At 41.6% G+C, this 26,797-nt stretch overlaps 1 protein-coding gene across 5 annotated transcripts in view; it reads left to right on the forward strand.

Annotated features, from left to right (window-relative positions):
• Positions 1 to 26,797, forward strand: part of LOC128341719 (protein bicaudal D homolog 2-like) — a 314,941-nt gene that overhangs the window by 91,781 nt on the left and 196,363 nt on the right. For all 5 annotated transcript variants that reach the window (XM_053288159.1, XM_053288165.1, XM_053288162.1 and 2 more), the window contains exons 3-6: positions 12,719 to 12,871; positions 20,663 to 21,115; positions 22,232 to 23,251; positions 25,076 to 25,227. In XM_053288159.1, the coding sequence (XP_053144134.1) occupies positions 12,719 to 12,871; positions 20,663 to 21,115; positions 22,232 to 23,251; positions 25,076 to 25,227 (1,778 nt within the window). The remainder of the gene's footprint in view (positions 1 to 12,718; positions 12,872 to 20,662; positions 21,116 to 22,231; positions 23,252 to 25,075; positions 25,228 to 26,797) is intronic.

The following is a 26,797-nucleotide window of genomic DNA, read 5'->3' on the forward strand; positions in this document are numbered from 1 at the left end:
TAAAAATATTTAAAACAATAAAAACCATGAAACACTCTCCTGACCCAAAAAACCCCCAACAACTCGTGAAAAAGACAAACAGAAGCAGGGAGGCAGTTATGCTATTCAGTAGGCAGTTTTGCTAAAACCTAGTCATAGTAGCTGAGTGGGTGAGTCAGTACTACCAGATATAGACACACAAGCTCACATAAAAGTTTTGTGCGTGAAACTGAGGAGACAAATTTCACCTATGTCCATCCCTCAAAATATGTTCCTGAAGGTCCCCTAACCTTTTAGGTCATTATTTGGTGAGGAGGATTGGGGACAGCCGAGAGAGATTTGCAAAAATGTCCCCTCTTCTGTTGCGCTTGCAAAACATTCTTAGGTGTGTGTGACATTAGTCACCATGTGAGCCAAAGATGACAGAACTATGGGTGTGTCAGTTCAGCCAGAGGCAATTAGTTTTGATTGTATCAGGTAGGTTGGTCAATCCATTCAGTGTAAAACTTGCTTTTGTGTCAGGACCCTTACTGCCAAGCTAGCAATTTTCACTTAATTACAAATGCAAGAGCACAAGGTATGTGTCTGCTTCTCCCAGACTTGAAGCACAAGTCCCTGCCTATGTGACCGTCTTGCTTACCCAAAATGAAGGTCAACCCCCATGGCATAAGCTTTGGTCCCTGTGACCAAAATCCTACGTGGAGGAGGGGAATTCTATAGGGAGAATAAGTCAGGATCAGTGTTCCCTCTAAGGCACGCACATGCGCTCACAAGTGGTTTTTAAAAATGTCTGCTCAGTTAAATTTAGATTCTTTTCGGGTTGAATCAAGAAGGCCCCATTCTGAATACACATGTGCACACACTGCCTTGATACTGCCACCCAGAACAAAACTCATTCTGCGCACAGATGGGGGGGTGGGGGACGACAGAGGAACACTGCTCAGGAGAATGTATCTTGCATGTCCTATTAAAAAGTAATATGTGAAGTTGTCAGAAATCTTGATCACAATTGTGAATGTACACTTGTAGCCCAGGGAGGAGAAAAGAAGATTTTCTTTGCATTTATTCATATCATTTTCTTACGCTAGCAACTGTGATTCCTTTAGAAACATTTCTTGCTAGAAAACCTATGCTAATTAATAGAGAGAGAAGAGAAATCCCTTGGAAAAAATATATCTAGTCACTGTTTAATGGGTGTCCAAATTACCACATCTCTATATTTGTTATATTTGTTTCTTAAATTGATCAGCGGCTCAGAGGCATTGTGTCCCAAGTGAGGGAAAACTGGGTGGGTTTCATCATAATGAGTATTTTGTCATAATGAATCTTGTGTGTATTTCACTGGATCATGAATATGCTTAGTATCTTCTTTTGGAAGGGAAAAAGAAAACAGTAAGCAGATAAGTCAGAACAAAATTTTCAAGTGATATCCTAGCTGTTCAATACACTTTCTTTAATGTAATATGCTCTACCTACATAGAAATTCTTTGATATTGGAAGTTATACGTCCATTTCTTATTTGTGACAAGAATTAGTCAAACTAATGGCTGTCTTGGATCTCATATTCAGAATTTACAACACTTCCAGATGTAGGGGCCAAAGCAGCTGTGGTTGTACTGTGGTGAGCAATCTAGTTGTCAACGACATCACTAACATGTATTAGAGCTGGCAGGGTCAGTCATGTTTGTGAGGCTACTTCTGGCTCATCAAAAAAGGAGAGAAGTAAACAGCTGGACTTCGTTCTAGCATGGAAGGAGCATTGGAAGGGCTTGTTTTAGTTGTTTGGTTTACTTCTGCTCTGCTTGTATTACTAAGACATATCTGGGTGAAATATCACAACCACATGACTGAGTGCTTTGGGAATTAATTCCAGCCACGTAGTCTGAACAGAACCACCAAGACTGGCACTTGGAAGTAATGGAGATTGCTGAAAAACCAGCCTAGCTTTTCAAGAGTAACATGTACTCGACTTATTATGCTGGCACAATAGTGCCACTATACTTCAGATGAGGAGGTGTTTCACAGTTGTACCATTATAAACCCTGAACAGTCTATTGGTCATAAAATCTAAACTGTTTGTCCAATCTGCCTGAACATTTGTAAACATCAACCAGGTGACTAGTGATATCACCCTTCCAAATCTGGTGCAGGTCTGATGTACAGTGGCAGAGATGCCACAGTTTAAAAATTGAACCTTACGCTCTAGAAGACCAGTGTTATGCCATCAGATAACACATCTTATTTTTTTGACATCCCTTTTAAAATATTTTTTAAAACTCAGATATAAGCTGAAGCATAATCCTGTGCTGTTTTGAAAAAAACACCTGAGTGTTTCTTGAGTTATTATACTTCCAAATAAGAATAACAGAGTTAAATCACCTAGTGGCACAGCTCAGTGATTTTGCCTATTGAGGGTTCTGAAGCCAAAGTTGGAAAGGCAGGTCCTGCCCAGTTCTGGAGAGTAGCTTCCTGGTTCTGAACTTAGCGACTTGATAAGGAGAATCTAGGGGCACTCAGGTACTCCTGCAGTTAAGCAAACTCAGCTCCCATCCACCCATTGTTGATGGGCAGACTAAAATGTAAAATAAAATGCAATGTGATATCTATCTTGAAGACTGAAGTGCTGAATTAACACTTATGTCTGTGTATAAGGCTGCCTTCTACTGAGACTGGCTTTCTCTGCTGCTGCCCTGAAGCTTTGGAACGTGCTCCCTGCTGAAATAAGAGCCTCCCTATCTCTGACAATTTAAAAAAAATCTTTAAAAACACATCTGTTCACCCAGGCTTTTAATTAAATACCATTTCAATAGTCTTAACATTGTTTTCAAATATTCAAATTTTAAATTGTTGTAATGTTTTAACTTTTTGCTGTAATTTATCTTAAAGGTAAAGTGTGCCCTCGAGTCGGTGTCAACTCCTGGCAACCACAGAGCCCTGTGGTTGTCTTTGGTAGAATACAGGCGGGGGCGGGGTTGGGACGCGATTATCATTGCAATCTCCCACGCAGTATGAAATGATGCCTTTCAGCATCTTCCTATACCACTATTGCCTGATATAGGTGTTTCCCATAGTCTGGGAAACATAGCAGCAGGGATTCGAACTGGCAATCTCATGCTTGCTAGGCAAGTCATTTCCTGCTGTGCCATTAAAATATGGGGCGTTTATTTTAACCAATGTTTTAATTACCCTGTTGTCATTTATTTGTTTTAACGAATGTTTTAACTTTCCTGTTGTCATTTTTTGTTGTAAACCGCCCAAAGAAGTAAGTTTGGGGCGGTATTCAAATTTTTCTTAAAAGAATTGGTCCATCAGACTGAGTATTGCTTACACTGATTGGCAGCACATTCTAGGATTTCGCACTGGGCTTTTTCAGCAGCACTCTAGGATTTCTTTCCTAGCCCTACCGAGAGATGCCAGGGGTTGAAGCGAAGAGTTTATGTGTATAGAGCAGGTGCTCCACCGTTGTACTACAGCTCCTCCCCAAGAAACCCAAATGAACAATTACAACACAGTAGTAAGTCTCAGGTTTAAAGCCCAGCTTGACTGCTGTTCTCATTTTCAAGGGGACCAGAAATAATGCAAACTGTACTGTATTGTAAACACTGAGAAAGCACAATGGAACTTATTTAGGTATGTTTACAAAATAACCAGGCAGCAGAAGGTCACTGGAAGAAAAACTGTGGCTTCTAGTCCCCACTTCCCTTGTGGATGGGAGGAAAGGGACTCTGGCTACTGCTCCTGTGCTCTTCTGCTTTTTGCAGGCTGCTTGCTATCTGGGGCTTAGCTAACTCTAATTGTGTTAGGCTATCTTGCACCTAGGCTGGGCTGCCTGACTGGTGTGGGTGAGAGCTGTGGAGACCTGTTGGGCTTTTGAACTCCTGGCCCTTGTTAGGGCAGGCAGCACAGGGTGAGCAGCTTGGAAGGTAACTGGAAGACACGCTGTGTGTGGTGTAAGGCAGTGGTCCCTCTAATTTTTTTCATCTCTGTGCAGAATGAGTTTTGTTCTGGGCAGAAGTATCAAGGCAGTGTGTGCGCACATGCATTCAGAATGAGGCCTTCCTGATTCAACCTGAGCGGGATTTAAAATGAACTGAACGGACATCCAAAAACTTGTGGGTGTGCACACGTCTTAGAGGGAACAGTGGTGTAAGGAGTTTGTTTCCTCTGTTCCCCTTCGAAATTGGCCCCATGGGACACTGATTTGTGTTAGCTACAGTAATCAGGTTCAAGGTATGTTTGTAATGTGATATTGGGTGCTAAAGAAGTCACCAAGCTCTCCTTTTGGGAAAGTTTAGACATGTCCATTTCATAGCTTCATTATGAGGAATGAGGACAGACAAAGAATGGAATTCAAAAACTAAACTAGGTGAATAAATATTTTAATACCCACTATATTTGTGAAGCAACTTGAGACAAAACCCCTCAAGTTGCTTCATAAAACTGGCAAAAAACTGTTGTGTTTTTAAAAAAAACACATTACTGCTTCCTGTATTTGAAAAATAAGCGTTTATATATTGCATTAATGAATTCAGTCTAGAATATTTTACTATGAACTAGTCATGGTAAGTGCTAAAAGTGCTGGGGGCGGCGGGGGGGGGGGAGCTGGAGAAGAATGTAAACAGCACCAAAATGTATGTTGTATGTACTGTGATTTGCCAGAACCATGATTTTTTAAATGAAAAACAATGACCTTGAATCGTGTATTACTAGCATAGGATTCCATCTTTAGACAAGAGCAGACTTTGGCTAGTGAATTCTAGATTCTGTTTTAATACTGTTGTAATTTTTCAAAGCTTGCTATATACCGCTGCTCTTTGTTGTCCTTTTGTCTGTGTATCTAAAAATCCATGTTAGGCATGCATATGACACAGCACCCTTTGTGATTTCCTTTGCTTAAGTTGTTGCTCCCCCTTTGTATCCTGCCTGGCATAGGTGCAAAACAGATAGCTAGATAAGGCGGCTAATTCCAGCTGCCTTCTGGTAATGATGGCAGGTCCTGCAACATACTTCATCCAACCACAGCCAATTAGGATAGATGAAACGTAGAAAGCTTCTTTTCTAAAAGATTGCAGATGTCAGAACATCACTCAGGGTTGCTCCAGCAGCATTGCATTTGCAGTGTGCAATAGTGATGTCATCATGACTTGCAGGGCAGCTATTTATTTCTCACCAAAGAGTGGGCATAACTGGTTAATATGGACTCTTGAAACAGTCTTCTGAGTGGTTGCTTGATGGCTCCACTTTGATCCCATGTGGCTCACAGTTGCCCTATTGTTCTTGCAAAAAGTGTGACTGGAGTAAACAGTCATGTATGGGAAGGGCTGTGTGGTAGAAGTAGGTTAGTCAGATAGTTGCTCTTCTAAAGGTTTTGTCCTTTATTTCATAACTTAGCATTCTTATAGAACATAATGGTTGCCCCCTTGTGCAGTCTGACTGAACATTTAAGGCACAATGCACAAATGCATAGTTACTTTGATGTTTTATTCTAATCTTTTATTAATTGTAAGGTTCCTTGCAGGGGGGCATTTTTAGGGCGAAAGATGGGGCATGAATGCACAGCAATAGGTACATGTTTCATTGCACTGATTTAGAACTATCAATATATCATGTGACCAGTCAATTCTGTATTTATTTCCCCCACTCCTTGTTCTTGATGCCCATAGGTGGCCTCAGCCCACACAATAAACTGTTAAATATACCAGGAGAGTATTAACCATTTTCCCCCACAAAGCTCATTGGATCCCAACTAATGCCTTTGTGATATATGAATGTGTGAGTGCTTGAAGGGCTCTTTGTGGTTGCTTCTGCTTATTTTAGAGAGTCAAGGAGACTTTCTACAACATAATCTGTAGAAAGTCCCCCCCACCCGCCATAAATCCAGTTTTTAAATGCTGAGGTTTCCAGGCATATGCATTTAGAAGCACATTCAATTGCCATCAAGCCTGCTTCACAAGTAGTTGTGCTTTAGGAATGTGTTATCAATGTACTATCTTGACAACAGTGCCAAAATGGTTTTCGGTAAAGTACCTTTTCTGAAAGGTATCATTTTCTTTATTTTGTGATGCTTTTAGTGCAACACGAGAGATATTTTCAAATCTCCACACCACCAACTTGTGCTCCACTCAAATTCTGCAGAACATTGACACTTGTTCGAACCTAATAAGTATTTTAATATCCTCTGCACCATATTTTGGCCTAGGAAGATCCTACTCTTTGAGAAACGGGCATTTCCTTGTCTCAGCCTCCACTATTTATTTATTGTTTCTGCATGAGATTACAAAATCCATATTGGGGCTTTTTGCACACAGGATGCTAATGAGAAATGGCTGCTGACGGGCTCTAGAAGCGTGAAAGCAAAATTGGTAACCACATGCAGTATTGCCTGAAGCAAGCCTGAACTGGAAGACAAACCCTGTGCTCCATCTGACCCCATAGAGGCAGGCAGATCCTGTCATTCAGTTTGTAATGTTCTTGTGAAGAAGATGGGGGGAAAGTAGCCGATATCATTATTTTTAAATGAAGTGCCTCACAATGCAATGAAAAGTGAAAAGAAAGAAAATGATTATTGGTTTAGAATAAATTGACTTTTCTTTTTTGAACAATCCTTTTTGGGAAAATGTCAGTTTTAGAATTTATTTGTCTTACCCAAGAATCTGTCATTATGACTATTTTTTAAAACAATTTTCTGTGAGGCACTGTTAACTGTTCCCAACAAATTGCCTTATTTTACCAGCCTTTAAAGGTGAAGAAGCAATTGCTAATTAGCTTCCCTTGGGGAACTGCACAGTGTATAACATTTACAATGCCTCATTAGATGAACTCAATGCATATATTTTCAGGAGCTCTTGGAATTATAAATGTTCACTTGGTTTATGACATAACAGTGTTGTTTTTGTGTGCACACAAGACAGCTAACCAAGCAGCGTAATCAAATATATGAATGGTTAAGGAATACCACTCTTTTTGTTATTTATGGGAAATGGGAATCTTGTTGTTCATGGGAAATGGGAATACGGTGTAAAGTAAATTTTCTTAACACCAAGAGAAGTGGAAGACAGCCACTATGTGATGTGTACAGGATTAACAAGGAGTAAAGGAAAGCATTTGATTGTTTATGTACATTGACCTGCAGTGTTTCTAGGCACCCTTAGGATACTGTGTGTTTCCAGATAAATATTTTAGCTGCTGAATCGTTTCTGTATCACATGAAATGTTCACCTTATGTAGATCGATTTTTGAAGCTGATTTTATCACAGATCTTGTAGCTGATATTTCAGGGAGTAGCTAAAAGGGAAGATAGCATATGTATAAGAAGGAAAACAAAGCTTCCTTTTGCGTTTCCATTGTTTACATTTTCATGTAATTAAACAGTTCAAATTACTTATGAGCAGTCCCATTGAAATTAATAGTATAAGTTAATTATGATGAATTTGTCCCATTAATTTAAATGAGAATACTTCTGAGTAACTTGGTATAGGTTTCAGCCAGTATCTTCCTTTTAACCATGTATTGTACAACAGTAAGCAAATACTTCATTATCTAGGAGGATTTAATTTTAAATATGTTATGTTTTCCTTATGATGATGGTCATAAGCCCATTTGGATCTCAGAATGGACTGACATGTTTGACTGTCTGCCTACATACCTCAGGCTAGAGATGAGATGCAGTACCAAGCAGGGAGTGTGTATGTGTGGTGTATGTGTTGTTGTTTTATACAGCCTGACCAGGAGGCTGAATGAGCATGGGGATTAAGGTATGCAGGAAGGCACAAACTGGTGCAGAGGGTATAGAAGCTGAGTTACTTAATGTGTATGTGTTTCCATGGAGAAACCGGCATTTGATAAGACACTTGAAAGCAGTTATGCGATGAATTGAAGCTAGTCAGCAGCTTTGTTAGAAAATACCATCAGTCAGCGTGCATGTGTGGTTTTTTTTTTGGCCAGTATCGTGCCAGTAATTAAACGGAGACTGTTTGGGTCTATAGGTTCAGGTCTGTATTTAGGTTAATATGATTGCTTCACTGCGTGTGCTGAGATTGTGCTATCCCCCCCACCAGCAAGCAATAATAATAATAATAATAATAATAATAATAATAATACAACAATATAGCAATGGAGTTTGGACTAGACAAGTGTGCTGCATTAATAATGAACAGAGGAAAAATAACAAAAACAGAAGGAATAGAACTGCCCAATGGAAGCAAGATCAAGAACCTGGAAGAGAAAGAACCTTACAAATACTTGGGCATTCTCCAGGCTGATAACATCGCACACACTGAAGTTAAAAGAAAAATTGGAAGTGAATACATGAGGAGAGTTAGGAAAATCCTCAAGTCCAAACTCAATGGCGGGAACACCATACAAGCCATAAACACCTGGGCTATACCTGTTATCAGATACACTGCAGGAATAATAGACTGGACCCAGGCAGAGCTAGAGACGCTAGATCGTAAGACCAGGAAAATCATGACCATCAATCATGCTCTGCACCCCAGCAGTGATGTAGATAGGTTATACCTTCCTCTCAGCTCAGGTGAAAGAGGAATGCTGCAAGTCCATCAAACAGTAGAGGAGGAGAAAAGAGGCCTTGAAGAATATATAAAGGACAGTGAAGAAGATGCACTTCAAATGGTCAAGAACGAGAAACTATTCAACACCAATGAAACAAAGCAGGCCTACAAGAAAGAACAAGTCAAGAACCGAGCAGAAAAATGGAGAAATAAGCCACTGCATGGTCAATATTTGCACAATATAAGTGGAAAATCAGACATCACCAAGACCTGGCAATGGCTTAAGAATGGCAACTTGAAGAAAGAAACAGAAGGTATAATATTGGCTGCACGAGAACAGGCACTAAGAACAAATGCAATAAGAGCAAAAGTTGAAAAATCCACAACAAACAGCAAGTGCCGCCTTTGTAAAGAAGCAGATGAAACTGTGGACCACCTAATCAGCTGTTTTACAAAGATCACACAGACTGACTACAAACAAAGGCATGACAAGGTAGCAGGGATGATACACTGGAACATCTGCAAAAAATACAAGCTACCTGTAGCCAAAAATTGGTGGGACCATAAAATTGAAAAAGTTGAAGAAAATGAAGATGTACAAATATTATGGGACTTCCGACTACAAACAGACAAACATCTGCCACACAATACACCAGATATAACTGTAGTCGAGAAAAAAGAAAAACAAGTCAAAATAATCGACACAGCAATACCAGGGGATAGCAGAATAGAAGAAAAAGAAATAGAAAAAAATCACCAAATACAAAGATCTACAAATTGAAATTGAAAGGCCGTGGCAGAAAAAGACCAAAATAATCTCAGTGGTAACTGCCCTGGGTGCAGTTCCAAAAGACCTTAAAGAGCACCTCAACACCATAGGGGCCACAGAAATCACCATCAGCCAATTACAAAAAGCAGCTTTACTGGGAACAGCCTATATTCTGCGACTATATCTATAACAACAGCAACAACATTGACAATAAAATTCAGCCATCCCAGGTCCTTGGGAAGGACTCAATTTCTGGATAAAACAAACCAGTCAATAACACCTGTCTGACTGTGTAAATAATAATAATATAATAATTCAGTTTCTGTACTGCCATTCCAAATAAGGCTCAGGGTGGTTTACATAGAGAAATAATAAATAAATAAATAAGATGGCTCCCTGTCCCCAAAGGGCTCACAGTCTAAAAGAAACATAAGATAGACACCAGCAACAGTCACTGGAGGTACTATGCTGGGGGTCAATAGGGCCAGTTACTCTCCCCCTGCTAAATAAAGATAATCACCACACTAAAAGGTGCATCTTTGCCAAGATAGCCAGGGTAGTAAGTGCCTTGAGACAATTGGCTTCAGGCAATTGGGCCACACCCCCTTGTGCGGGGGAGCAGCGGGGGAGGGGGTGTCCAGCGGCCCTTTTCATTGGTGACCTGGGTTCTTTGAACCCGTTCACTCAATGATGGCTCCACCCCTTCCTGTGTGTGCATGCCTTCTGTTGCCCTACCTAAAAGGCGCTCTGCATATATTTTGTAACATGTTTGTATCAGAAGGGAGGAAAAAGACATTTGAAAGAATGTATCTGGTTCTTGGTGATCTGCATTTTCAACGAAGAATCTAGCTCCATCTGGGGTGTGCGTGCCTCTGTTTACTTGTTCTACAGATGTTGGTATTTGATGGAATGACATGTTTGTTATATCTTCTTTCCTCACTTCATAGATAACTGTATACTTAAGTAAGATCCACCTATATATAATGGTCTTTCCTATGCCAATTACAACAAAATGTTCATTTCACAGAGAAACAGGAGATCTTGCTTCCTCCCTTGCTCCCACTCTTTCCCTCTCTTTCATTTGGGTCTCCCCAAACTGTTATCTAGACTCGTGAATGCTCTTAGAGGTATTTTGGGTTTAAAACAAATGATCAAGCATTTAGACGTAGTTGTAAGAAAAAAGTTTGAATTAAACTGTGAGTGCAAGGGGCTAAAGTTAAAATTAGCAACAAGAGGAATGAAACAGCTGCAGATAATCTGCAGAAAAGAAACAGCAGCTGTGCAGGCAAATACAGTATTGTTTATTCTGATGTGTTTTGAGAGAAACTTTCTCAAGAGGGTTTCTAAAGTTCATAAATAAGCAAATATAATTAATATATCCACACCCACATTGTTCTGTTTTATGTGTATGCACACTTGTGTGTTTGTGTGTGTGCACACGCACAGGCACATGCACAGGCACACACAAAAAGCAACTATCCATACCATTAATTTACAGATTATAATAATCCAAAGAACAAATCTCTTACAAACATCCAAGACATTTATTAACGTCTTAGAATTTGATATTAACAGTGCCAGGTCTGTGAATGTGGGTTGCAGGGGAGAAGCATGCACTGCTGTGCTGGAACAAGACCCTAAATATGGCAGAAACTTAGAACATCTTAAGAACTCCTGCAAATTAAAAATCTTAGTCTTGTTGTACTTTAATTTTCATTTTCAGGAATACTGTGCTCTGGATATGCCTTGAATAAATTCATGCATCCTTTTCTATAGCATGGGGATATGGATTGCACTCTCTTCTTCATTAAGAACAATTTTTATTGTATGACTTGGTGTTCAGGTTGTGATGCCCTATTTTCTAAACTGCTGAGAGTAGCTAGACTGACTTAAACGGTTTAATCTGCCTGAGTGATGGCTATTGTTAGCTTTATTGGATTTGTTGTTCAGGTGATTCTTCTTATGACCTAATCAACAAAAGGCTTTGGGATCCTAAAGCTTATTTTTCAACAAACATGGTTTCTTTGTGCCTTATTATTTTTATATATATAATCTGACAATTGTGCTGTTACCATATTGAAATTATATATTTTAATTTTTTTCATTCATATGGCTGAACTAATTGCAGCTTTTTCATGCTAAGGTAACTGGAAGAAGCTTTGTTAAATGTTGAGTCATGATGACAGCCTCGTCTGTGTTTGCCATTTTTTACATCACTGGGTTGTGAGAATGGATATTTATATTAGTGCCCATCTGGATGTCTGTATTGAACACAGACAGTGCTTGCTGTTGACAGATCACAGAAGTAACACGATTCCTAGAAGAGCTTACAGTTTAAGTCAGTCAGCAGTAAAGCAAGTCAAAGACCTGCAGTATTAATCTGCAGTTATTGGGGAGGGAGTACTTAGTACTTTATATTATTGGCTGGTTGCTAATTTTAACCCATATTTCCTCAAAGAAATTCAGTTGTGCACAGTCACATTCCTTTCACCCATTTTATCCTTACAAGGTAGACTGGGCTGAGAAATAGTGACATGCCCAATAAAGCCCACTTCGTGAACTTCCTCGCTGAGCAGGGATTTGCACCTGAGTCTCCCCATTTTGTCTGACATTCTATCCACTACAACACACTGACTTCCAGGTGACAAAATGCATTCTCTGTTAGCTACGTGTTCAAAGAAAATAAGGCTGCCTTCCTACAGCTAACTGGGCTGTTGATCCTGTGATGGCACAGGCATGGTATGGTTGCTTTGATTGCTAAACTAATGGGAAAATGCTTTATCTTACTATTTCTTTCAGATCCTTTTTTCAGATTCACACTTAAGATGTTTATGAAGTGTGCAGTCACAACTGTATTCTTCTCTCGCTACAATTGCATATCAGCTTTAATTGTCACCTCTTCTCTCCCTCGCCCATCCCAGGAATATAACATTTCTCAGACAGCTGAAGTAAATAATAGATTTGAAAGAACATCACGGATCATCAACTGAGCTTAAATCATACCTGACAGATACTCATCCACTCTCTTCTTATACCTCCCGGGAAAGAGATGCAACATCTCTGGTCAATTTGGTTGTCTTCAACAACAACAACAAAAACCAACAACAAGCCATTCTTGCTTTTAAAAGCATTTCCTGATATCTATCCTAATTCTGCTTTGTTCTAGTTAAGTCACTTTTCCACGGCTTTATAGCAGCCTTAAGGTCCTTACAGTTAATTTTTAAAGAAGTGTTTAAATATAGGTTTCTACTAGTTTTAAAATTAGCACTTGAAGACTGTATTTTTTGAAATTATCTTTAAAAAATCAAATCAGTCTTACCCCTTAGATATTGATAGTCTTTATGGTGTGTATGTGTTTGTAAAAAGTATTATTCCTGAAATATAAAATAACTGCCTAGAATTTTTTAGATGACAAGGTATAATGTAAAAAATGTAATTAATTATTATGTATCTGTTGCAGATAAATCAGAATGTGGAGATCCAGAGGGGGCGCTTGCGAGATGACATCAAGGAGTATAAATTCAGAGAAGCTCGCTTACTGCAAGATTATACTGAGCTTGAGGAGGAGAATATTTGCCTTCAGAAACAAGTCTCTGTTTTGAAACAGAATCAGGTGGGTATTTAAATACCCTCTCTTGCTCTTAGAGCAGGGATGCCAATTGTCCTCCTGCAGATATTGGCCTACAACTCCCATCATCTCTGACTATTGGCTACGTTGGCTGCGAATTATGGGGTTGTAGTTTAAAAACAGCTGGAGAGTTGAGGTTGGACACCCCTGTCTCATAGGCACTTGTCTTCAGGCGTGTTCTGCCTGAAAATATGTAGATTCCTGTGAAACCATAGATTTCATTCAAAAGCTAATGGTAGTTTTTCATCCACCAGTCTTTATACTATTGGTTTATACAAGGCTTCATCTTCTCATTTTACTTATTTTTCTGTTTACTTATTTAACTTGACAGCTTAAGTAACCTTAAGAATGTAACATGAGAATATAGGAGAACCCCTAGGCCTATCTAGTCCATCTTCCTGTTTTTCACTGTGCCAAACAGATGCTTCTGAAAAACTCATGCAGGGGTGAAGGTAATACCATATCCTGCCACTGACTGCTGTGCAACAACTGGTGTTCAGAGGCATATAAACTCTGAATCTGGAGGTAACATACAGCCATTGTCTGGTCCCCTTTGAGAGCCATAAAAGCTAGTGGACCCCACCATATCTTGTGACATCAAATGCCACAAATGAATTATGCAGCATATGAAGCAGTACTTCCTTTTGCCCTCCTAAATCTCCTGCCACTTTGCTTCATTGGTTTACTCTGGATTTATAGTGTTATGAGAAGGAGAAAACATTTATCCGTATCAGTTTTCTTCCCACGGTGCATAACTTTATAAGCATTAGTCACGTTCTCACTAAGTCATCTATTTTCTAAATGAAAAGTGTGTATATGAATATGAATACAACAAATATTTATATACTGCTTTTCAACCAAAGTTCCCTAAGTAGCTTAGGGACAGACCGACAGAAATTAATTACATGGCTACCTGTCCCCAAAGGGCTCACAGTCTAAAAAAGAAATGTAAGACAGCCACGAGCAACAGCCACTGGAGGGATGCTGTGCTGGGGTTGGATAGGGCCAGTTGCTCTCCCCCTGCTAAATAAAGAGAATCGCCACTTTTTAAAAGTGCCTCTTTGCTCAGTTAGCAGGGGTGTGTAGCCTTTTCTCATAAGAAAAATAGTGCAGGATAAGGCAACATTAAAGATTGCATTCTAAATTAAAAACTAAAGTAGCTAATGGAAAACAAATAAAGTAAACTACAGGGCAAAAGCCTGGCGAAAAAGAAAAGTCTCCAGTAGAGATTTGAAGATCAGTAAGGAAGGGGCTAGACGAATTTGAAGGGGAAGAGAGTTCCAAAGAAGTGGGGCAGCAACCAAAAAGGCCCTTTCGCGGGTCCTAGAACTCCGAACCTCTCGAAAAACAGGGACCGACAAAAGGGCCATCTGAGATTATCGTTTGAGTTGCCCTTTTCTAGATCTACAATATCTTTTTTTAATTTGACATGTAGTGACCAGAGTTGTGCACAGATTTTGACTAACCCAGCAAGGATGCCAAGGGAGCTGCACCCTTGCACTGGGAGGTGCCCTGCTGCTACTGCTGGTGCTGCTGGAACCATTTTCAGTTATCTTCCCTGCCTCTGGGAAGTATGCCTTCTGAAAGTATGTCACTGAGGGTGTTTGCACAGCATTCAGCAACACATTTTTGGAAATCAAGTGTACTTCTGGGGGCAGAGAAGGAGGCTGAAAATTGCTTCCCTCCTGTGCATGTAGCAGCAGTGGAGAAACTCTCTGTAGCACAGACATACATTCCTGTGTCTATGGACTGAGGCAGTCCATGCTGCCTTAGTCAGGATGTCAGCCAATATTCCAAATGTGGCCGCACCACAGATTTGCATTAAAAAGGCATTATAATTTCTTCCCAGTGTGCGAGGTTATTCGTTGAAACAGGTTGTCACACCCTCTTGCTCCCTGGATGCGGGACTTGAGCAAAAATGAAAGTAGCTCCACAATGCAGCTTCTGCTAGATCTATCCAGTTCCGGTCCTATCCTGCTCCCGTCTTCCACTCAGCTCCAGCTTTACTCCTTTTCCCCTCAGCGTTTTCTACTTTTCCTACACCTTTTTCTGCCTCTATTGCTCTGTGTTTTCCTCCTGTTGACTTTGCTCCTCCTGCCCTTCCTACCCGCTTCTCCCAAATTCCTCTTCAGTCTTTCTCCTCGCCTTCTCTCTACTATGCAGCATCTGGTGGGCCACTGTGTGAAACAGGATGCTGGACTAGATGCGCCTTGGGCCTGATCCAGCAGGGCTGTTCTTATGTTCTTAAGCAGCAAGTGGGTCCTTCCCTCTCGCGGTCTGAGGACATGGAGAAAAGATGCACGGGCAGGTCCAAGACCAGAAAGCAGGATCACCAGCAAGCGGCCCAAAAAACCCCAGGATGTGTGCTGTTGGAAGACCACGGAGTGTGCTGCTGCAGGAAGAGGATCCAGCTTCGAGCTGCACTTTATTCCTCCTCATCCTCTGCGCCAAGGGGAGAGGGTGTTCATCAGCCAACTAAAGAACAACTACTGGCTGTCTTGCCTTCCAGTGTGGGCACGGAGCTGCCACTGCCCTGCTCAGAGGAGCCAGCAAACCCGCCCATTCAGGGAGATCCTGCCATGCGCCTCTCCCTCTTGAACTTCCAGTGGAGCCTGCTGATCTGGCCCTGACCATGCAGCCAGTCTCCGAAGGGGAGGAAGTACCAAAGGGGCCTCTCAACCAACTGATGGACCCTAACAAGGATCAAACTATCTCCTCAAAGGAGCATGGTCCAGCACAACTGATTGTAGTTGTGGTTACCGTGCACCCCACCCCACCTACACTGCTGGTCACAGTGAGAAATCTAGTAATCCGTCATACTCCTGAACCCAAGTCAGCAGAACCTGTAACCCCAGTGCTAGTTATCACCCCTGCAGAGCCTCATTTTGTCACCTGCTTCCCACCTCCTTGCATGGAGAATGTATCCCCTTGATCTGTCCCAATGGATCAGGGACATCATAGCCAGAGACCTTCGCAACAGTGGAAACACTTGAAATCCCATTCCTGCTAATCCACCCCCGATTTTGCCAGCGCCTAATGTGCTTCCATGCTTCCATGGCCTGCTGCACCTCTGTTAGGCTAACAGCACTGCACAGTGAAGAGCTGGTCTTGTGGTAGCAAGCATAAATTGTCCCTTCTGCTAAGCAGGGTCTGCCTTGGTTTGTATTTGCATGGGATACTACATGTGAGCGCACTGTAAGGTACTTCTTCTAGGGGATGGGGCCGCTTTCGGAAGAGCGCCTGCATGTTAGCATGAAGAAGGTTCCAAGTTCCCTCCCTGGCATCTCCAAGATAGGGCTGAAAGAGATTCCTGCCTGCAACCTTGGAGAAGCCTCTGCCAGTCTGTGTAGACAATGCTGAGCTAGATGGACCAATGGCCTGACTTGGTATAAGGCAGCTTCCTATGTTCCAAAGCTCTCACTCCTCTGTACTATCCAGCCCAGCTAGGTGGGCCACTCCAGAGTGGGAAAGAGGCAGATTCAGACCCAGACTGCCTTCCAGCAGGCAATATACCCGAGCATGCTCTTTTTCGTGATTGCCAGCACTCTCTTGATCCATGAGACCATTCAAGGGGAGTTAGGCACCATCATAGGAGTAGATCTCCAGTGCATAGCATTTCAGTACCTTTGCAAGCCAATTAGAACAGAAATAATTGCTATCCCAACTTCAAACCTTAATGTGAAGAAGGAGTTTCAAGAGCTCCTGTCTCCAGCAGGCCTATTTCAGTTCACGCTTTCTCAGAATATTCTGCTCCCTACTGGATGGGAAAACAGAGGGCTTCCTCTGGGTGGGAAAACAGAGGGCTTCCTAATGTACAGCAGGAGTCTCATCGCCCCGTCTCAGTTTCTCCAAGTACTGCAGGAGTGCAGACTTCACCAATCTCTACAAAGCCTACTGGGGGCCAGTCTCTCCTCGATACCCGCCAGTCCTCGCTTCTCAAGGGGGCATTATTATTATTATTATTATTATTATTATTATTATTAAATCAATTTCTATACCGCCCTTCCAAAAATGGCTCAGGGCGGTTTACACAGAGAAATAATAAATAAATAAGATGGCTCCCTGTCCCCAAAGGGCTCACATTCTAAAAAGAAACACAAGATCGACACCAGCAACAGTCACTGGAGGTAATGTGCTGGGGGTGGATAGGGCCAGTTACTCTCCCCCTGCTAAATAAAGAGAATCACCACAGTAAAAGGTGCCTCTTTGCCCAGTTAGCAGGGATAACTGCAATCAATAACTGCAAGGGGGGCAATCTTATAAGGAGGAGGAGAAATGATTCAGTGATGAGGGGCATCAAACAGAGTTATTCAAATATGAGGATTTTGAAATCTTGTTAGGCAAGGCCTGTAAGACTTTACACACTAATCCTGAATCAGTTTTAATGCCTTCTAATACAGAAGCAGTTGCTTTAGAAGTTTTTCCTTACTCTTTCCGGTCCAAACCAGTTTTTCTTTTCCCATCTCTCTTCTGGGATGTACTTCAGGAAGAATGGGATCCTCCAGCATCCTCCAGGGGCATGAGGTCGCTCCCCAAGCAATTCTACAACTAACTTTCTGACATAGCAATGCAATATTTATTTACCAGATGACAGTTCATGGAAGAGTCACCTGAGAGTATATTTATTTCTTGAGATGAATGGCCTCAAAACAGTGGTACATCTGGCTCTGATACAATTCACCGACCTAATCCAGAAAAAACCACATCCTAATCAGAAGAGACAAGGTGGTCACCAAGGCACACATCAATCACCAGGGAGGTACGTGATCTTGGTTATTGATGGACAAGTCCAACAATCTCTTCCTTTGGGTGAAACAGCACCTAGTGCACATCAAAGCCAAACAGAAGATTTGGATCTCAGCAGAAGATTTAGCACAGAGGCAGACTGGCTCAGCAGACGAAGTGGACCAATCAGAGTGGAAATTGAACATGAAGGTATTCAAAATGATCTCCCACCAGTTCTGCCATCCATCCCTAGACCTATGAGCATCAGACTCCACATTTCTTTTCCAGAATACAGCTGCCCACAAGTGGAAGCATTAGATGCACTGACAGCTCCATGGCCTGAGGGGCTTCTTTATGCCTTCCCATCATTTGCTCTGATTCCCAAGATTCAGAGAACAAGGGATGCCACTGATTCTGTTGGCTCCCTACAGGGCCAGGAGACCCTGGTTCTCGGATCTGATGGAACTGACGGTGGAACTTCCCTGGCCTCTTCTGGAGTGGACAGATCTCCTAAGGCAAGGCCCACTCAACTACTCCGAACCAGAATGGCTACGCCTTCATGCATGGCTACTGAGCACACAATTCTAACTGCCAAGGGTTGCTCCTCTGAGATCTTGTACACTATATTGGCTTCATGCATACCTTCTATGAACCACATATTATCAAGCTACATGGATGGCATTCTTGAAACGGGCCAAGAAAGAATGGTTTCCACCCTTGCAAGCAAAAGTAAAACACATTCTGGCTTTTCTCCAAGCAGGTCTGGACTAGAGTTTACAGCCTAACACTCTCAGGAGACAAGCATCTGCACTTTCATCAGTTCTGTCTAGCTCATCTAAAAATCTCATTATCTTCACATCCAGACATTTCCTGAGGGGAGCATCCAATTTCCCCCCCTCCCCAATAATCCATTGCTTCCCAAAGTGCTTAACTCATTCACCAAAGCAGTTTTTGAGTCCCTCAAGATGGCGTCACTCAAGCTCCTTACCTACAAGGTGCTCTTCCTGGTGGTTATTACGTCTGCCCTCTGGGTGTCGGAGCTGGGGGCATTCTCCATTTATAAATATCTGTGCATTTTCCAAGCAGATGCAGTTGTACTTAAAATGGAGCCTACCTTCTACCCCAAGGTGAACTGTACTTTTCACAGAAATCAGGACATCATCCTCCCGTTGTCCTGTCCGCAGCCTCAGCACCCGAAAGAAAAACTATGGTATACTTTGGATGTTAAGAGAGCCCTTAAAATATATCTCAAGTGCACTGCATCTTTCTGCCGAACAGATTCCATGTTCGCTTTGTGCCAGGCAGCTACAATAGAATCCAAACCTTCAGCGGTGGTGCTTGCTCATTGGATTAAAGCTTGCATAACTACCGCATACTAGTCTCTGTGCTTTCACCCACCACTCAAGATCATGACACATTTGACTCACCACACAGCTACGTCAGCTGCTTTCTCTGTAAACACCCGCATCTCTGAGATATGCAGGGCAGCTACATGGACTACAGTATCTCCCTTTGTTAGACACTACACTGGTAGGTTGAACGCCTACCAGTGTGCCTTGGCAGCATTTGGGCATAATGTTCTCCAATGCATAGCCTCTACCTAGGCTTTCTATCCTTGACATAAACTGCCCACCCAGTGACTACCGCTTTGGTGCATCCTGTTTCAATGGATACCCTCTCATACTGGAAAAAGTAACGTTGGTAGACTTACCATGAAGGTTCTTTCCTCCCAGTGTGTGAAGGTATCCAACCCACCCTTGGTTTATGGGTGTGGTTCTCTGTATTTTGGTTTGATTATAATTGACTCTTACCTGCTTTTGTGGGAACAGGTAGCCTGTTGTCTTGTCACTTCCTTCTGCTTTTGCTTGTCTTATTTGTATGTTTTTTCATTTTTTCCTGGAGTCATCTTGGTTCTCCTCTGAACGATTCATTAAGTTGGATCCGTCGTCCATCACTGTACAAAGCTGCAACCTGATAACATCGCCAGACAGTCCTGGAACTGGGTGGATCCAGCAGAGGCATCACAGAGCTAGTTTAGTTTTTGCTTAAGTCCTGCCTCCAGGGAGCAACAGGGCATGACAACCTGTTTCAACGGATTCTCTCACAAACTGGGGAGAAAAAACCTTTCAGGTAAGTCTACCAATGATACTTTCTATGTGTTTGTTAGATTTATGTCCCTCTTTTCAACCATTAGGTCTGCAAAGTGGCTTACTACACTTAAATAAAAACATTAATGTACTTCTTAGTTAAAAATATTTTAATACTAGCAGTTTTATTTTCAGTCTATTTCCTAATGATCCATAGTTTGGAATTTGCTCCTTTCACACACACACACACACACACACACACACACACAACCTTTTGGATATATGACTAGATGCGACTCTCTCTCTCTCTCTCTCTCTCTCTCTCTCTCTCTCTCTCTCTCTCTCTCTCTCTCTATATATATATATATATATATATATATGGGACCTTTTGGATATATGACTGGATGTGAATTTGTTTCATGTCAGTTTTTCTCCTTGTGCAGCCTTCAACAGGTTTTAGTGTATAGAATAGAAGTTGACCTTTAACTTGACATCCGTCTGATGTTCAAAAGCAATGCTGACATTTGTCTCAAGACACTGATCTGACTTTGACTTTAACAAATAACTCTGAAATAGCCCTGACTAAGTTGGGGCTATTTCAGAGCTATTTGTTAAAGTCAAAGTCAGATCATTGTCTTGAGACGATTGTCAGCGTTGCTTTTGAACATCAGATAGTTTCACAGGAAAAGGCTAAATTCTTCCTCACTTTTACCTTCCTCTTAAGGTAATGAGAAATGCTTTACCTGCTTTACCTAAATTAACTGAAATGCTGTGCTTTAATTATGATATGTCTGAGGAAGAACTTAGCCTTTTGCTGTGAAACTTTGTCCTCTCCATGCAACTCTTTTCATCAAAGCATTCTTTATTTTTTTAGTCTCAGAATCAAAGTTAGCATTGGAACATTCCCTGCTCTCTATATTGTCTTGTGGTATCAGAAATTTTAATAACACTTCTTTTGTCCTAGGTGGAATTTGAAGGGCTGAAGCATGAAATCAAGAGGCTTGAAGAGGTAACTGAGTTCCTTAACAGCCAGCTGGAAGATGCCATAAGACTGAAAGAAATATCGGAACGCCAGCTTGAAGAGGCCTTGGAGACTCTGAAGACAGAACGTGAACAGAAAAATAATCTCCGCAAGGAGCTGTCTCATTATATGAATATTAATGATTCCATGTATACCAGCCACTTGAACATCTCTTTGGATGGATTGAAGTTCAGTGATGAAACCACAGAGCCCAATAATGATGAAATTGTGAATGGCTTTGAACAGAACTGCCTGAGTAAAATCAACAGTGGCAATAATAAAGCATCCACACCCAAGAAAAATGAGAGCTTCCCTCCAGCTCCTAGCCTTGTGTCTGATCTCTTGAGTGAGCTGAATATTTCTGAAATCCAGAAGCTGAAACAGCAGCTTATGCAGGTAACTGCTTCCTGACGTTAAACTTTTCCTGAAGTTAAACTTCTTCAAAATACATGTTACTTTCAGATTTTGCCTGGTTATTAGGAGTTTCCTGTTGCTGCAGTGCTTTAACACCTTATGGAATATATACTCCCAGTGCCTATCTCAGTGCAATTAATAAGTACTATTGCCTCTGTTTCAGAATGGTAAAGACAAAATCGGAGGCAATCCGAGTCCTAGGAAAAGTTAGAGTCAGAATAGGGACTTAATAGCAGTGATATAGGAAGATGCTGAAAGGCATCATCTCATACCACGTGGGAGATGGCAATGATAAACCCCTCCTGTATTCTACTAAAGACAACCACAGGGCTCTGTGGTCCCCAGGAGTTGACACCGAATCGACACCACAACTTTACTTTTCTTTGCCTGCTTAGTTCTTAGGGACTTCCTTGGACTAATGTTATTTTTTATTTTTTTTAATTGCATATTTGTTGTTGGAATAGAAAGGGGCTTCATTTTCTATAATACGCTTAGACTAGAAACTCTGTTAACATAGAGTTTTCCTCACTATAAGGAGGATGGGTCTCTTATTTAGCCTTTGCTTTAAGTTGCTCATAAGCCAACATTCTTTTTGTGGGTCCTCTTTAGAATGACCACTTAAGATCAAACAGCATATTTAAGACAACAGTGAGAAGATAATGTTTGATGATCTTTTTATGTCTTTGGAGGTATGTAATAATAATCTAGAGTCAAACAATGTGTTACCACACTTACTCATACATGTGTACATTACCCATGTGTGTTTCTATGCTCTGGGGGGAATTTAACTCAAAACCGAATTTGTAAGTGGTAATTTCTTATAGCATTATTAACTTAATTTTACTGTGCTTATGTTCTCATCAGGCACTGTAACAGACAATGCAGCTTGTCTTACATTCAGTTGAGTTTATGGTGGGTTATTTTTGACAAGATAAAGAAAATTCAGAAATATTAATCTAATCCGATGTTGATGCCACCAGTTAAACCTAGGATTCTTCTTTATGGGCAGCATTGCTCTACAATTGAGCCAAGGCTCCTTGATGTCAGGTATTAAAACAAATGTATATTCTGAAAAATAAGTGTTCTTATTCATTGCAGATGGAAAGGGAAAAGATGAATTTGTTGTCTACACTCCAAGAATCTCAAAAACAGCTAGAGAATACCCGAGGAGCTCTTTCTGAGCAGCACGAGAAAGTCAGCAGGCTCACAGAGAACCTCAATGCCATGAAAAAGCTCCAAGTCAGCAAAGAACGCCAGTCAGCTCTTGATAATGAAAAGGAACGTGACAGCCATGAAGATGGAGACTACTATGAGGTTGATATCAATGGTCCAGAGATTTTGGAATGCAAGTATAAAGTGGCTGTGGCAGAGATAAGTGATCTGAAGGAAGAGCTTAAAGGCCTTAAGACTAAATACGAGGAGTGTGAATCCAAGTATGAAGAGGAAAAGAGCAGTTATGAGACAGAAACTCAAGCTCTAACAGAAAAGATCACTTTGCTGGAAAAATCTAGTAGGCAAGATAGGGAGCAGGTAGTCAGACTGGAAAAGGAGCTCAGGAAAGTCAGTGATGTAGCTGGAGAAACACAAGGCAGTCTCAGTGTTGCTCAAGATGAACTGGTCACCTTCAGTGAAGAGCTAGCCAACCTGTATCATCATGTCTGTATGTGCAACAATGAAACCCCCAACCGGGTGATGCTGGATTACTACAAAGAGGGTAAAGGAGGACGTACTAGTCCAGAGGGCAAAGGCCGAAGGTCTCCAATATTGTTGTCTAAAGGCTTGTTGTCTATAGACTTGGGAAAATCAGAGAGTGGGAGTGGTGACAGCAGTCCTTCACCAGTGTCATCTCTCTCATCACCAGTTTCTGATCCTCGTAAGGAACCCATGAACATTTATAACCTGATTGCCATAATTCGTGATCAAATCAGACATCTGCAGGCAGCTGTGGACAGAACAACAGAGTTGTCTCGGCAGCGGGTGACTACCCAAGAACTTGGGCCAGTGGTGGACAAAGACAAAGAAGCTCTCATGGAGGAAATCCTGAAGCTGAAATCTCTGCTAAGTACTAAGAGGGAGCAGATCGCAACTCTGAGGACTGTGCTAAAGGCCAACAAACAGGTAAGCAGGTTATGTGAGTAGAAGGTAACTCCTGTAATTTTATACAAAGTGCATTGTAAACAAAAAAGGGGTTTATTGGATACAGTTTTATATTTATCCAGCCATGTAAATGGTACCAGTTGACTATGCCATGCCAACCTTTCCTGTGGACAGACTGTTGGGCTACATACTACAAATGTTATAGGGATCATAATACCTGTCAGCAGGGCCATCATGTGATGGGTTTCCCTGCCTGCCTCTATGCCATTAGCCAACAGACTTCATTTATTGATGGGTATGGATAAGGGTGGGAAACTCACCATAGGGAAGTCTCTATAATGGAGACTGTAATGTTTAGCCCAGCTCTGACCCCTAAGATTCAGAGGCCAGAAGATCCTCAGTTCCCTTCCCAGAAGCAAGATTCTTTGCAATTCAGTCTTCCATAATCCATACATTCCAGGTCTTGACAACTGCAACTTCTAAAACAACTTCAACCCCATTACCTGGGGTTGTTAACAATCCATTATTTAACTGGTCTGACTAGTCAAACTGCATTTTGTTGGTAAACGTTGGGGTCTAAAAAGTCAGTAACGTTCAGAACCAGCTTTCCAATATTCTCCCGCCACCCTGGGGCCTCATTTCTAGACGAACCAGACACTGTTCCATAGTCCTAACTGGACTATGTCTCGGAGTGAGAGGTTCATTTTTTGAAATCAAGCTGGCATTTCTACTGTTGTTGCCTCACTTGAAAGCTCATTCAGCCTTTTTTGTTTGCCCTTTACTCTCTAGCCATTCACAGGCCTTCTCTGCACATACTGCACAATGAGGTAGCAGACTAAGCTGCACTACTGTGGGTGGAGGGATCACATTTTAAAATGCTCCTTGCAAATAGAAACCAGCACTGTAGGCACAAGTTGGGCTCAAATCTGTCTTCTTGATGTGCTAATGTTGATATTTGCTGGGAGCACTTTTTGTTTTCAAAGTGGGGAAGTCTTCAAAAGGGTTACTCCCCACCCCCCCCCCCCCTTAGTCAGAATGGACTCTGTTAGTTCTGCTATCCCATCCCTGCCTTATTCTGCTGAATGTGTAGGTCTAGCTCCAGTCACTGCTCTCCCAGAGTCCTTTCTGCTCATAGCCTCTGTCTCTTCTTAGCTGAACACGTGTGTGTTCGTGTGTGCGCGCACACAAACGTGTGTGAACTGACTGAAATGCCACAGCCTTCAGGTAGACACTGCATACAGGGTAAAGACTTGTAAACATTCTGTCCACTAGGTGGCCACACCATGCGTGGGTGCTTCTCAATAACACTCTCATGTGGATTTGATTTTAAATTGAACTTTATCCTATACTACTTGACCCCACTCTCTGCTGCCGCCTTTCTGTAGTTTCAGGCAGCCTTTTCTATTGATAGTTTTCTCTTGTATCAGTGCTGACTCCTACCAATGTGGCTGGTAGAAGCATTTGGGTAATATGCTGATGTTACAAGGGTACTCCCTGGTAATCCCATATTTCAAAAAGGCACCAAACTAAAGTCAACTTCTACTGCAGGTCTCTATTTAAAAATCCTGGTCAACTTTCATGTGGCTGTTGTCATGACAAAGGAACTCTGAAGAAGTGGAGTTCAAAGACCTCTTGAATGCCTGTTTAACTTTTTGGTTCTCATTTTAGATACATTTAGATAAACGTATGATGAGTATTCTGAAATGTAATACAGTTCAGTGAATTTCATTGGCCTATGGAACAGTTGATTCTGTTGCCAAGCCATTGTTTTGGTATGTGAACAGATTATTCAGCTGCGCCATTAAGTGTTCATTTCTTTTGTCTTTTTCATTTGGTAAACAATAGACTGCAGAGGTTGCCCTTGCCAACTTGAAAAGCAAGTATGAAAATGAAAAGGCTATGGTTACAGAGACTATGATGAAGCTGCGAAATGAACTGAAAGCTTTAAAAGAAGATGCTGCTACCTTCTCTTCTCTGAGAGCCATGTTTGCTACCAGGTAAATACAGTGAAAATCTAGCACAAATTAGTTTAAGGATTCACAGAAAAATAGAAGACATTTTCTTTAATTACATGTGTTTTATATATAACATGCACACAAATAGGTGCTTGCATATGTGTGTTCTTTACAACATAAAAGCTCAATAATATCTGATGGGTTTTTTTAAAGGAACATTTATTGCATTTATGAAGGTGAGGCTATAACTTGAAAATGACTAAAATACAGACCATGTTTGGTAATTTTAGAGGCATATGCTAAATGTGTTTGGAAAATGAAGATACATAGGGGTTGTGCTTGTCTGGCCATAAATTTTAATAGTTTAATTACTGAATCACAATATGTGAATCTTTTCTTGTTCACAGAAGTGGTGTTGCTGGAAGAGATGCTAAAACAGTAATGCCATAAAAGATGTCCTTTGTTGTGGGTCTGGATGCATCTTGCAAATTACTACCTTTTTGCAGGCTTTCTTTTTTAAAAAAAACCCAACATTGCTGGGGGTGGGGAAGTATCATGACAACAAGGGAAAATGTTTTGCCACATGATTAGAAACATAGGAAGCTGCCATATACTGAGTCAGACCATTGGTCTATCTAGCTCAGTATTGTCTTCACACATTGGCGTGCTTATGTGACTTCCAGCTGAAAGCCCTTTGGAACAGTTGCTGCGAGAAATGATCCTGGAAGTGTCATCTGCAATAGATAGAATGTTTGTATGAAAAGAGCTAACATGCTAACTGGGTTGAGAGAAATCCAGTGAAGGCACTATATTGGCAAATGCAAGAGGGACCAGACAGAGATGTTGGTAATGATGTCAGGAGATGCTAGTGGTCCAGTTTGGTCCCAGCCCCTGGTAAGTTAATCCATGGTGGAGCAGGTGAGAGGATGTGGACATGGAGGTGGGTGTGGCTGTGGTCAATAGGAGTACTATCTCCTTTACCAGGATCCCTGTCAGGGATCCTAGTATACTGAATGTGAGTACCTAAGCCTAGGAACCAAAGTTAGACTGGATCTTCTGTTGGTTTACCAATCACCCCTCTGCCCAACAGAGTCCCTAACTGACCTGACAGATCTGGCTGTGGAGTTGGCATTGGAGTTGCCCAGGTTGTTGTTGTTGGGGGACTTCAATGTTCATTTTGGAACTGGATTGTCAGGAGCACCTCAGGAGTTCCTAGCGACCATGACAACTATAGACCTATCCCAATTGGTTTCTGGACTGACGCATGATGCTGGTCCCATTCTCAATTTGGTCTTTTGCTCGGATCAGGCTAGTGTTCTGTGGGTGGGGACTCCTATCATCTCATTGTCATGAATGGACCACCATTTGGTTAGAGTACGACTTGCAACCACAACCCACCTCTGCAGGGGTGAAGGACCCATTAGGCTGGTCTGCCTGAGAAAGTTATTGGATCCAAGAGGATTCCAAGAAGCCCTGGAAGGGTTTAGAGCTGGCTCTACTAGTGATTCTGGTGCAAACAAGAAATAATGAACTCACTAGAACAGTAGGCACAATCACGCCTAAGCGTTCTCTCCAACCTGCTTCAAAATTAGCCCCGTGGTATTTGGAAGAA

This window comes from Hemicordylus capensis, chromosome 2 (genome assembly GCF_027244095.1).
Source record: "Hemicordylus capensis ecotype Gifberg chromosome 2, rHemCap1.1.pri, whole genome shotgun sequence".
Classification (NCBI taxonomy): domain Eukaryota; kingdom Metazoa; phylum Chordata; class Lepidosauria; order Squamata; family Cordylidae; genus Hemicordylus; species Hemicordylus capensis.